The following is a 12,708-nucleotide window of genomic DNA, read 5'->3' as shown; positions in this document are numbered from 1 at the left end:
TCAACCGACTCCAAATAAACACAGCTATAATTCTTATCAAACATTTACTTTTGGTTTTCCCTTTTCTGTATGCCTGATTGCACATTTCTGACTGTGGTGTTTCCTTTGAACCAGTGAACAAATAATGTAGATTTATAAACAAGACATCATGCAAACAATTATAGAAAAAGTTAAAGAAACTGACAAAGAAGTTACTAATGAAACCAAATCAGTTTGTTTGACCTCACATTCACATGCCCACAAACACAGACACTATCTCCCTGTTATTCATGTTATGTAACCAATAAAGGGCAGGGAAAAGGTTTCAGTGCAAAAGGTGAAAACAGCTGAGCATAGTTATGAGCCCACCTTTGGTTTGAGCTCACTTGCACTCGAACTCTTCATCCGGACATTGTCCCTGCACAGCAAGGACTCCACATTCTGCCTCAGTGTTTGGTGAACAAGTCGCTAACACCTCAAGAGGTTACATTGCACTTATAATCTAAAGTTCTGAAAAGCTGTTGGAGTTTGAGAGCCGATTACTCACTTTAACAGACTGCACTAACAGCGACCATTTTTACTTCTTTTTGATTTTTTCAGCTCGCTTTTAAGGACTTTTAAGGACAACAACAGGCTGTGCTGTCATTAACATAAAGTTAACTTGTGGAGTTTTTGTAGTACACCACTATGGGGTTTGGGGAACTCTTGGAGCAGGTAGGGAGCACAGGACGCTTCCAGATCCTGCAGACGACCCTTCTCTGCATACCTGTGATGTTGTTTGCCAGTCACAACCTGCTGCAGAACTTTGTGGCTTTGGTTCCCCCTCACTTCTGCAACGCACACACAAACCTGTCTCAGTCCCAGATGAGTGCAGAGGAAGCGCTGCTGGTCACGGTGCCGCTGGACCAGACAGGGAAGCCAGAGAGGTGCTTGCGTTACGCGGCTCCACAGTGGCACCTCCTGACTAAAAACGGGAGCTCCAGTTCAGGGAAGGAGGGAGACACTAACGCTGGTTTGGATGTTGACCTGCAGGGATGTTCCGATGGATGGACCTATAACATGACTCACATAAAATCCACAATCATATCTGATGTAGGAATATATTTAATTTTTCTTTGCTTATGTGTATATGTTTTCTTGTCCTGTGCCTTAAATGGTTGTTCCATATTTTTTAGTGGAATTTGGTGTGTGATCAGCAGTCTTTGAAGCAAATGGGACAGACGGTCTACATGGGAGGTGTGCTTCTGGGTGCTGTTGTCTTTGGAGGTCTTTCAGACAGGTAACATTGATCTCATCACTAATGATTTACTGTCAAGCCCTTGGGTATATTTTTTCCCCGCTTGAAAGGGATGGTACAGTCCATAGGAGGTTTTAACTGGGTTTCACTCGTACAATGACCACAACTTTGTTTCTTTTGAGTTCTTCTTTACGTTCGTTTTTGTTGTTGCAGTACAGATTATGTAGTAATATACTGTATATGTATAAAAAATAATTACTGTAAATACAATGCACATCAAATAATAAATGCAAAAATACATGCTTTACATATACATAACACTTGTGAATATTGTTTTTACTTTCTTAGTGTATTTTTATGAATTATGTTTTTAACTTATGCAGTCTCATTAAAAATGCAAATATAAATAGACTGCATTTTTAGCAGTATGCAAACCGTTTTTATCAATCTACATCTCTCAATAAACGTTAAAGCATAATTAAATGTTCTACTAAAACCAGAATACATGAATGAACCAGAAAATTAGCATCATATTTCCCCTTTAAAATGGTCTCACACTACACAACATGTCTTTTTTTTCATGCAGCCTTGTTAAAATCATATGATTTGATACAGTCTGAATTAACTCTTTAACCCACTTGGCTCTAGATATGGTCGACGCATCCTATTTCTTATTTCTCACCTGCTGATGGCTGTGTCAGGAACATGTGCTGCTTTCTCGACCACCTTCCCGCTCTTCTGCCTGTTCCGCTTTGTCTGTGGCATGGCTCTGTCCGGCATGGGGCTCAACACCTTCTCGCTAAGTAAGACATTTAGCCGGATAGGGTACAATCAGCGTAAAACAACTTAAATGGAAGCAGTCAACATGCATAATGATTAAAGAATAATAATTGTACTAAATAAAATAAAAATACCTCTTTCTCTTTTTTCTTTAATATCAAGTTGTGGAGTGGATCCCCACTAGTGTGAGGACAATAGTGGGGACAACGACAGGTTACTTCTACACAGTTGGGCAGTTGATACTGGCGCTCATCGCGTACTTCATCCGGGACTGGAGGTGGTTAACCCTGGCTGTGTCTTTGCCTTTCTTTGTCTTCTTCCTCATTGCATGGTAAGATGCTAAGTATTGACATGCAAATCAAAGCAAACCAGAATCACAGATGCATGTTTATTTGCACGATTAACAGAACACATATTTCACACAGGTGGTTTCATGAATCTTCAAGATGGTTAGTTATGAGTAATAACCCTGAACAAGCCATCAAGAACCTTAAAAGTGTGGCGAAATTTAATGGACGGAAGGAAGAGGGAGAGAAAATCGACATGAAGGTAAGAGAATGTGCTGTTTTTATGTTATTGTACCATCTATCTGTGTTTATAAATGTGTATAAAATACATTAATCTTTTGTCGGTTTGCATAGAGGCTGCAGGAAACCATGAAGAAAGAGATGTCCTGCTCACAAGGCACCCACTCTGTCCTGGATTTGTTCCGCACACCTACAATGAGGAGAATGACGATCTGCCTCAGTGCTGTCTGGTACATGTTCCTTCTTGTAAAAATCTCAGTTTTTCAGCACCAAATACGAAATTACTTTGACACTGTTAATGCTTTCTTTCAAAAACAAACCTAGGTTATCCACGAGCTTTGTTTACTACGGTCTTGCGATGGATCTGCAGAAGTTTGGGGTAGACATCTACTTGATCCAAGTGATCTTCGGAGCTGTCGACATCCATGCTAAAGTCATCATGGTCGTATCTATGACTTATATTGGACGGCGCATATCACAATGTGGGGCTCCCATCATCGCTGGAATCACTATTTTGATCAACCTGCTGATACCTTATGGTATGGTTGAAAACATGTATACAAGTTGAATATTATACTGCAGAAACAACACAGTCCTCTGATGAATGTCTCACTCCATGTGCAGATAAACAGACTGCACACACGTGTATGGCTGTACTGGGTAAAGGTTGCCTCGCTGCCTCATTCAACTGCTGCATTCTCTACTCTGGGGAACTGTTCCCAACAATCATCCGGTAAGTCTTATTTAGAAAATGTTGCTTTTAATTGTTTTATTAAGGGTTTAAAGGGGCCCTATTATACTAGTTTTCAGGTGTTTACTTACTTTAATATTCAGAGAGCTCTTTATTTTTCTAATACTGCTTGAAAACCTATTTTCACCCTCTGTCTGAAACCAAAACCCAGTTTGCTCTAATTGGTTAGCTGGCCAGCTCTGTTGTGATAATTCAAATGCCAAGTGATGTCACTTTGTGATGGAAGTAAACAAATGAATCAAAGTGAGGCGTTTCAGGCCAGGGGGGAGTGTGTGCGAGATAAACTCCCTCTGTAGGGAACTTTTGGATTTTAGCCTTTGCAGACCATTTACATGCACAAAAACCTATATCACACTACACAGGAAAGGCAAAAACCCCAAATGCATAAAAGGGCCCCTTTAAGCTCAGCTTATTTTATATATTGAAGGATCTACATCCTGTCTTTTTGAAAAGGGTAGATGAGAGTTTCTCTACTTTTCTGATTGACATGCTGTTCGCTGGCAAAATGGAAATATGGACAATGCTTGAGAAGTCTTTAAGCTTGAACACAAGTTAGCATTTTCCCACTTCCATTTCCTTTGTCTTGACGTCAAAATGTGTTTGCACGGGCTTCAGTTAATGGCCTGAACAAACGTCGCACCTTATGAGATTTTCATGTTTAGTTCTACAATATAAAATATGCCAGTAAACACCCACTCATCACTTTTGGAACTTTGTACCTGTCTTAACAAAGAGGCAGGAGATAAAGCAGATACAAAATAATGGTGTCAAACCAGGTCACCTTTGACCCAGATGATATGAGGACTAAACAGTTTCAACCAGTTTGGAAACTTCTTAGGGCGTTTGGTTTATTTTCATCCTGTTCTGTCTTTTTCCTGATATCCTGGGCCCTGGGCATTATCTGCTGTTGTGTTTTGTTGGAAGAAGTTCTATTTCATCCTTACTGACTGCCAGAGGCAATGTTTGGCACTGGATATTTTCTGTCTAGTGCATGCGCTGGTTGAGTATTTATGTCAAAAAAGTCATGTGTGACCTTGCATGACCCTGGAAGGCATAAGTCCCGGTGTTGTCAACAAGTTCAGTCCTTTTTCATCATCTCGCTGCGCTGGCTACTATTCTCAGAGCAGAAGCCAAGCTATCAATATTTGATTATTCAAGCTCATCGCTATCTGTAGCCTTGTGATCGCGTCGGGAACCACAGTGTTCACCGTTCGGACCCTCATGAGTCCCGGACCGGCTGACGCTCCTGCACATCAGTCGGTGACAGTGGCGAGCCGTCAGGGCCCTCTCGGCCCTCTCTGAGGGCCTAAGATATTCTACAAAATAATATATATTTTTAAAAAATATTTTTCATTAGTTTTACCAAAATAACTTGATTTAAAATAACAAATCCAAATAAATAAACCCTTCAAATCTGCCTATTCAGTTTCTGTTTGAATGTGAAGGGCTAAATTAAAGAAGCTCATCTGTTAAGATCGCGGAAAAGGAAGGAAACCAAATGCAGACTACAAAAAGAGGTAAAAGGTCTAGAAACAAAAACGAGCTTTATTTACAAAGCTGATGAGCAAAAAACATGGCATGATAACATAGGTAGCACAAGGAATATACATCACCCAAAAAATTATCGTGATCAACATGGAGGGAGACAGGAAAAACAATGAACCGACAAGGCACACAGGGGAAGACAAGACTAAATACAGAGAGGGGTAATCACAGGACAAGAAACAGCTGGGTAAGGGAGGAAGAAACACAAGGGCAACAGGTGAACACAATCAGACAATCAGACATTTAAAAAAAAAAAAGATTTTATAAATGTTTTCGGTCTGTTTCCGGTATTTGTTTATGACGATGTGATGTGAGATGTGAGACTGGGGGCCCTTCTCACTTCGGTTAAATGGATTCCTTGCGTCCCTCACTTGCGTCGTTTCCCTGTGACTAGTCCCTCCCACCAGGGAAGCATGGAGGGACGCAAGGAAACCACGAGAAGCAGGGAAATGAGTTTTAAGAGCAATGGGACGTCCTTTCCTCCGGAGCGTCACGTGAAGCGACGTCCGTTTGTGATGACGCCGCACAGCTGATCGTCTGACAGCAGCTCTGTCCCCGTTGTGTTCACAAACACCCCCGCCTCTGTTAGTACACATTTACTGACACAAACATTTGTATCATCTGTTGTAGACCCACATATATTAAATAAAATAAGAACTCATTCTCAAAAAAGATAAACGCCATTCTTAAAATGTATAAACGAACAATAGTTAGATTAATATTGATTAGAGTGCACAATAGAAATAAAATAATTCCTAAAGGAGTGAAATGACCCGGAAGTCCCTCAGTGGCAGCCATGATAAGTGCCGTTCGAATTCTCTAGAACAGGGGTCTCCAACCTTTCTCCACCTGAGAGCTACTTTGAAAAAATGAAAGTGGCCAAGAGCTACTTGAGTAGTGATACAAATGCCACTTCAATCTCATTAGTATGCAGAAAAAGTGACAGGTCGCCCCGCCCCTTTTCGACCAGAAGTCCCGCCTTATTTGACCGGAAGTCCCGCCTTTTTATTTTGAAACCGGAAGTCCCATCTCGTTCGACCGGAAGTCCCGCCTCGTTCGACCGGATGTCCCGCCCCCGCTTCCGGCGGATGTCCCGCCCCCGCTTCCGGCGGATGTCCCGCCCCCGCTTCCGGTTTTCAAAATAAAAAAATAAAATAAATTAAAATTAAAAAAATGAGAAAAATAAAATGCCGTTGTTTTCAATCAATTAATATGCCTAGGATATATGTCCCGCCTCCTTACCACTTCCTGTGTGGTTAATCCTGTATACAGTATCGAATGTAACTTACAAATACTTGCAAATAACATGAAATTAATCAAAAGTAAGGCATCTTAAAAACATATATTTAAACCTCTCTGTTTTTGCAAACAGGACATGACAGGACATGAGGGGAGAGAACATATGGTGGAGGAGGGGGAACACACACACACACACACACACACACACACACACACACACACACACACACACACACTTTCCCCGCCCCTCACCCTCTCCCTCTATCTAAATAAAAAGCCAGCGTCACTCTTAAATATTTTTCAAGTCGAGAGAAAATGGCCAAGAGACGTCTTGATATGAATTTAATCAGCGAGACACCGGTGACAACTTACAGCCATCCGTTGGGTGCTCCAAATCAAAGTAAAGCATATAAAAAACAGATATTTTAAAAAGTCAGCCTTTTTGTTAAAGGATAGGGCAAGGGAAAACCCCAAACCCCCTATGGAGAAGCCATAAACCCCCTATGGAGACAAACCTGTGGTAAACAGAGGGAGGTAGGTAATATACTTAAATATATAGAAAGTCAGAGAATATTTATCAGAGGATAACGCATATACATTTGTACAAGTCGGCTATGGTGTATTTTATAAGTAACCGAGTTTTCGTACTCAGACCGTTGCAGCAATTTCAAGCAGATCTCTGCGATATGCAGTCGCTGTCCAAATATAATGATGGCTTTAATTATTTGTTAACAGTCATAAATGTATTTAGAAAAACCTGTGCTCAAACATTAAAAAGAAAAAGAAGGGTAAGGTTACCAAAGCTTTTGATACAGTTTTTAACACACAGCGAGATCCCTAAAAAGTTACAAACAGACATGAGGGGAGAAAACATATGGTGGAGGAGGGGGAACACACACACACACACACACACACACACACACACACACACACACACACACACACACACACACACACACACACACACACACACACACACACACACACACACACACACACACACACACACACACACACACACACACACACACACACACACACACACACACACACACACACACACACACACACACACACACACACACACACACACACACACACACACACACACACACACACACTTTCCCCGCCCCTCACCCCTCTCGCTTTAGAGGCCTACAGCCGAAGATATGTTTCAATCTCCTCTGTCTTGAAGGCATTCTTAAGCACATAAATGTAACATTAGGCTATGCATAAAATAACCAAACGATTATTTCATTAACTAATTTGAACAGTATCAGTATTGAACATCATCATATCATAACAAAATAAGCTAAGGCAACTACTTGCATTCAGTGACTTGATTTTTTAAATGAAAACCAGGGATATCTTTTGTTTTTAATATCTCATTAAAAATATCTAATGTTAGTAACTATTAAAGAAAGAATGGGGACAATTCTGTGTTAATGTAGTTTGACCATTGTAACTGCTGTGCAGACATACTGATAAAATAGGGCTTCTAACTAATTACCTTAAATAAAATCACTAATTAATTAAACCAGTTCAATACGCATTATTCTTATTCTTATCATTCTTTATGAGCGCAGTAACGGTAAGGTATCTAATTACTTATTTATCTAGTATTCCATCACATAATAACAGAGATGGTTAAACTGAAGTAGAGACATGGCAGAAATCCTACAATGAAGCAGGACAGTGAAGGGAAAGAATTCTTTTAAATAAAGTTTTTCAAAAACTTGTTGAAGAAAAACGGTATACAACATTATATATAACCGCCATTGACATATAGCCATGTATGGTAGAAAGATTTAACCGTACGCTGAAAACTAAAATGTGGAGGTATTTTACAGCTAAAAACACTCCTAGACCTATGATAGTGTTTTTTATGTATGACAACTCTACAACTGGTAGAAAGTTAAGTACTTTTTCTGAGCAGATTTTCTTTAAGACTGTGACTCTTAACAAACCAACCCCCCGAGAGCCAGACATACTCATCCCCTTTTCAACGTATTTTGTTTTTGTCTTTCTCGCTTTTTTTTTTCCATTATATTTTTGAAAAAACTACATAGTGATTGCTAGCAAAAATACAACATGCAACTAATACATTATACAATATTACGACTTTTTGCGATATTTTCAACACAATATACTTGTACCCTTTTTTTTTTTGTAGGACTTCAAGATATTTTGCATGTCATACATAAACATGGTGTCATCTTTCTTGAAACTGACGTGCTGTCCGTTTTACAAACAAGTTATGTTTATGCTTCTTCATCCTCTGAATGTTCCTCCCCCGTCCCTCTTCACAATAACAATCAAGGTGGATCTATGAAATGAAACACCTCTTCCCAAAGCGTGACTTCCCTATTGAGGGCATGCGTCTAGGGCAGTAGGGTCTAAATCGATGGGCCAGATATACTAACATGCAGAACGTACGGTATGTTTGAAAAAGACTAACCATTTATCCAGTTCAAGCTGTCTTTAAGATGTGACATCGCGCTCTGACTATTTCCCATAAAATCGTGACAAACTATTACTTGTTCTTACATTTGACCTCTTGCTGCTTGGTTGAAAATGATAGATGAAAAAGAACTTTTTTAAAAAGAGTCAAACCACAAATGTTTTAAGATTGTTACAAAATGTAAAAAATAAAAAAGGTCTGGAGACAAAATTAATTCAGGTGACTCTGGCTTTATTAGGACAACAAACATATAATACAAATGGGTTAGGGGTTAAATATAACCATCGTGGACTTAATAGTCTAACAAAATACTTACTTATCTGAATACATTTGTTCTTTTTAAGAGCACTTTTTGAAATTATTTATTTATTATTTCAGTGGAACAATCCAGTGTTTGTTAACATTAACGCTTTCTTCTCTTTTTCTTGTGTTACTAAGATACTTTTAAACACACTTTGGTGTATGCAACACTTGTTCAGATAAAACAAGGTTTTTTCTTTTCTGATAAACTTACATATTTTAGTTATTTTATGTTACCAAGATACTTTGAGATACACCCTGATGTACACAACACTTAACAAAGGGTATAATATGAAGTAGTTGGTAAGGAAGGGGTTTTTCTTTAAGGGTGCAAAACTTTTAGAACAGGGTAAAATATTCATTAATTTGTATTGAATTGAGTTTTCTTTTTTTGATTTTCAACATACTATATGACTTTTACATATTTCTGACGTACTATACTTTTTTTTTTTGACTTTTTTCTGTAGAATCTTGACAAAACTATTACTTGTTCTTAAATGATGACCTATTGCTGTAGATGAGATGAAAAAGCTACAACGCTTAAAGAACTTTTTTCTAAAAAACTCTCAATTCTACACTGACTCCCCCCACTCAACGCAATAAGTCCCACCCCACTCAGCAAATCATCTAAAACGAAGGACCCCATCAAGACGACCGTTGAAAACTAGCCATGGATCTGAGAAAAACCAAGTCTGATGTAGCCTACCCTTATTATCACCAGGATAATGGATATGGGCTTAATGACTGGATGGTACAAAGTAGGGGAGAGGATGTTCCCGAAGAAGAGCTCTCCTCTATATGTAATAGTATTGTAAACGAAACATTTAAAGTGGTCCCGGAATCTTCATTTTTCAGAAACATTCTGTAACATTACCGAAGAAATTACACTTACTCTTTTTCTTGTGTTACCAAGATACTTTTAGATACAGTTTGGTGTCTGAAAACTGAAACTGGGTGAATATAAAGTACTTTATAAGGAATTCGGATTCTTTTAAAGGCAGATTTTGGCTTTTTTCTCTTGCCAAGATACTTTTAGACACACTTTGAGGGATGCAAAACCTTAAAACTAGAAAATGAAGTACAGTCTGATTAGATTTTTTCTTAAAGACTTTTCTCTAAAAGGTAAGTTTGTGATTTTAACAATTTTCCCTGACACTTGGCAGATTTGTGTGTAATTCTCTCACAAAGGAACTGTAAGATACACTTTTTATGTATGCAAAACCTTAAACTTTTTTTTTTTTTTTTAAATAAAATACTTTGTCTGAATACATTTTCTTTAAAGGCACTTTTTTTTATTTTAACGCTATTTCAGTGGAAAAATACAGTTTTGTTGACATCAAGGCTTTTTTCTCTTTTCTTGTGTTACTAAGATACTTTTAGACACACTTTGATGTATGCAACACTTGTTCAGTTAAACAATGGGTTTTTTTTCTGATAAACTTACATATTTTAGTTATTTTATGTTACCAAGATACTTTGAGATACACCCTGATGTACGCAACACTTAACAAAAGGGTATAATATGAAGTACTTGGTAAGGAAGGGGTTTCTATTTAAGGGTGTAAAACTTTAGAACAGGGTAAAATATTCATTAAATTGTATTGAATTGAGTTTTCTTTTTTGATTTTCAACATACTATTTGTACACAATGACTTTTCCATATTTCTGATAAACTATACTTTTTCCGTAAAATCATGACAAACTATTACTTATTCTTAAATGTCACCTATTGCTGGAGATGAGATGAAAAAGCTACAACGCTTAAAGAACTTTTTTTCTAAAAACTCTCAATTCTATAATTGACTCCCCCATTCAACGCAATGAGCCCCACCCTCCACTCAGCAAATCTTCTAAAACGAAGGAGCTCACTAAGACGATCGTTGTAAACTAGCCATGGAGCAGAGAAAAGCCAAGACTCCCCCCGCGAGTTGCAGTCAGGAACAGAGTCCACCAGCGACACCACCATGTGGGAAACCCGAATCTTGCAGTACTACTGCTGCTGATGCTACTCCTCGGGTCAAGAAGTCTCGGTTTAGGGACACAGTGAAATCGGAATTGTTTTATATTCTGGAGATGGTGATGTATCGGTACAGAAAAGAAATCTGCAAAGAATGCCGACGCAGTAACCCCGACCAGAGGCAACACGATTGTCGGAATGACATGCCCGATTTCTTCTTCAGAAACAATTACAAAGCGTTAATGAAAAGACTTTGGCTCGCCGACTTCGTTGCAGTGATTGACCAGAGTCTTATTGAAAAAGGCATTTGCGAGGATAAACTGAGGATAGGACGCGCTTCGGAAGCCTTTCTGCACAAGCTTGTAAAATGCAGATGCCTCAAGGAGAGACTTGAAATATCCATACAGAGTTGGATGGAGAAGAAGAAGAAGAAGACTAACAAACAGCAGTCGGATGGAGAAGAAGCCAGGGACTTGTTCAATGCAGTGACTTTTTTCTTTAAGTAAAATAAAAATGGGAAACTACTATGCAAAACGCTCTGTATATATTGATCATAATGTAGTCCTTACCCGTTTAATAAGTGTGATGATGGGGACGATTGAAAACAGAATGAGTAGTGACCGCCGTGTAAGCAGAATGGCTGAAGTTTGTAAACTAGAAGACATTTTGGATATCGTTCGTTATGGCAGTACTATTCCGGGTCAATGGGAAATGATTGTAAACGAAACATTTAAAGTGGTCCTGGAATCTTCATTTTCCGAAACATTCTGTAACATTATCTCAGAAATGAAACATACATCAACAGTGTATCATGTGCTCTCATTGTATGCTCTGTTTGTAGATGTAATGCATCTTTGCGTCGAAAACAGCATAGACGTGAATATTTTGACTGAAGTGAAAAAACTCCATCACGATATCTCCAGTAATATGGGGAATTCTAAGCTGGAGACTGTCCTGGGGATGCTACAATCAGTATAACTATTGATTTTGCGTGTGAAAAAAATAATAAAAGTGGTTTTTTACATCTAAAAACTGTTGTCATCATTTTAGCAAGGGGAGCGTGTCTGATACATGTGTATTACAGTCCTTCTTGTTGTGTTTTTCAGTGTTTTCTGTGTGTCTGTACACACAAAGCACGCGTCATTATCTACTTTTCAGCTTTTATATACAAAGTGTATCTTTCAGTAACTTTACCAGAGAATTTAAGCATAAATCTGTCAAATGTTCAAAACAGCCTTGTTTCACTGAAATACCCTCAAAATGACAAACTGCCATTATTACAAAATCTCCTCAAACAGAGTACTTTCTACAGATGAAGCCTCCCACTCAACGCAATATGTCCCACCCACTCAGCAAATCATATAAAACTAAGGACGACCGTTAAAAACTAGCCATGGATCTGAAAAAAACCAAGTCTGATGTAGCCTTCCCTTATTATCACCAGGATAACGGATATGGGCTTAATGACTGGATGTTACAAAGTAGGGGAGAGGATGTCCCCGAAGAAGAGCTCTCATCTATATCATATCCAGGTAAGGTTTTTAGGACAAAAGAGGACCATGATAACATGACATATGAAGAATATCTTTCTTTAAAAGATGGTATTATAGATAACCTTTATAGAAACAGTATATCTCATACCACTCGCCAAGATCGCAAACGACAATTAGCAGAAAAGAATAGAAAAAGTAAAGAAAAACGAAGAAAAAGAAAAAGCAACATGAAAAGGAGAAGAAAAATTAAAAGCAAACGCAGAATGCGAATGAAAAGAAAAGGGACCATAGGACGGAAAACTAAAAAGACAAAAAGAAGGAAGGTGAAAAGAAAAAGAAACAAAGTGAAGAAATTTAAACTAGAGGATGGTGTTGTAGAGCCATTACCGGATCATAATAATCTTATAGAACATCTCCCGCTAACCGACTGCTGCAATGT

The 12,708-nt window shown here is 38.5% G+C and overlaps 1 protein-coding gene across 1 annotated transcript in view; it reads left to right on the top strand.

Annotated features, from left to right (window-relative positions):
• The first annotated feature begins 377 nt into the window (after positions 1–377).
• The window catches only part of LOC117458122 (solute carrier family 22 member 6-like), a 56,797-nt gene continuing 44,466 nt past the window's right edge, over positions 378–12,708 (top strand). Inside the window, exons 1-8 of the mRNA XM_034098392.2 lie at positions 378–1,071; positions 1,155–1,258; positions 1,865–2,019; positions 2,159–2,327; positions 2,422–2,545; positions 2,638–2,753; positions 2,848–3,062; positions 3,148–3,256. Coding sequence (XP_033954283.1) covers positions 667–1,071; positions 1,155–1,258; positions 1,865–2,019; positions 2,159–2,327; positions 2,422–2,545; positions 2,638–2,753; positions 2,848–3,062; positions 3,148–3,256 — 1,397 coding nt within the window. The 5' untranslated portion in view covers positions 378–666. The remainder of the gene's footprint in view (positions 1,072–1,154; positions 1,259–1,864; positions 2,020–2,158; positions 2,328–2,421; positions 2,546–2,637; positions 2,754–2,847; positions 3,063–3,147; positions 3,257–12,708) is intronic.

The sequence above is a fragment of the Pseudochaenichthys georgianus genome, chromosome 14 (assembly GCF_902827115.2).
Source record: "Pseudochaenichthys georgianus chromosome 14, fPseGeo1.2, whole genome shotgun sequence".
Lineage (NCBI taxonomy): Eukaryota > Metazoa > Chordata > Actinopteri > Perciformes > Channichthyidae > Pseudochaenichthys > Pseudochaenichthys georgianus.
The sequence above is the reverse complement of the archived record's forward strand: the minus strand, read 5'-3'. Positions and strand labels throughout refer to the sequence as shown.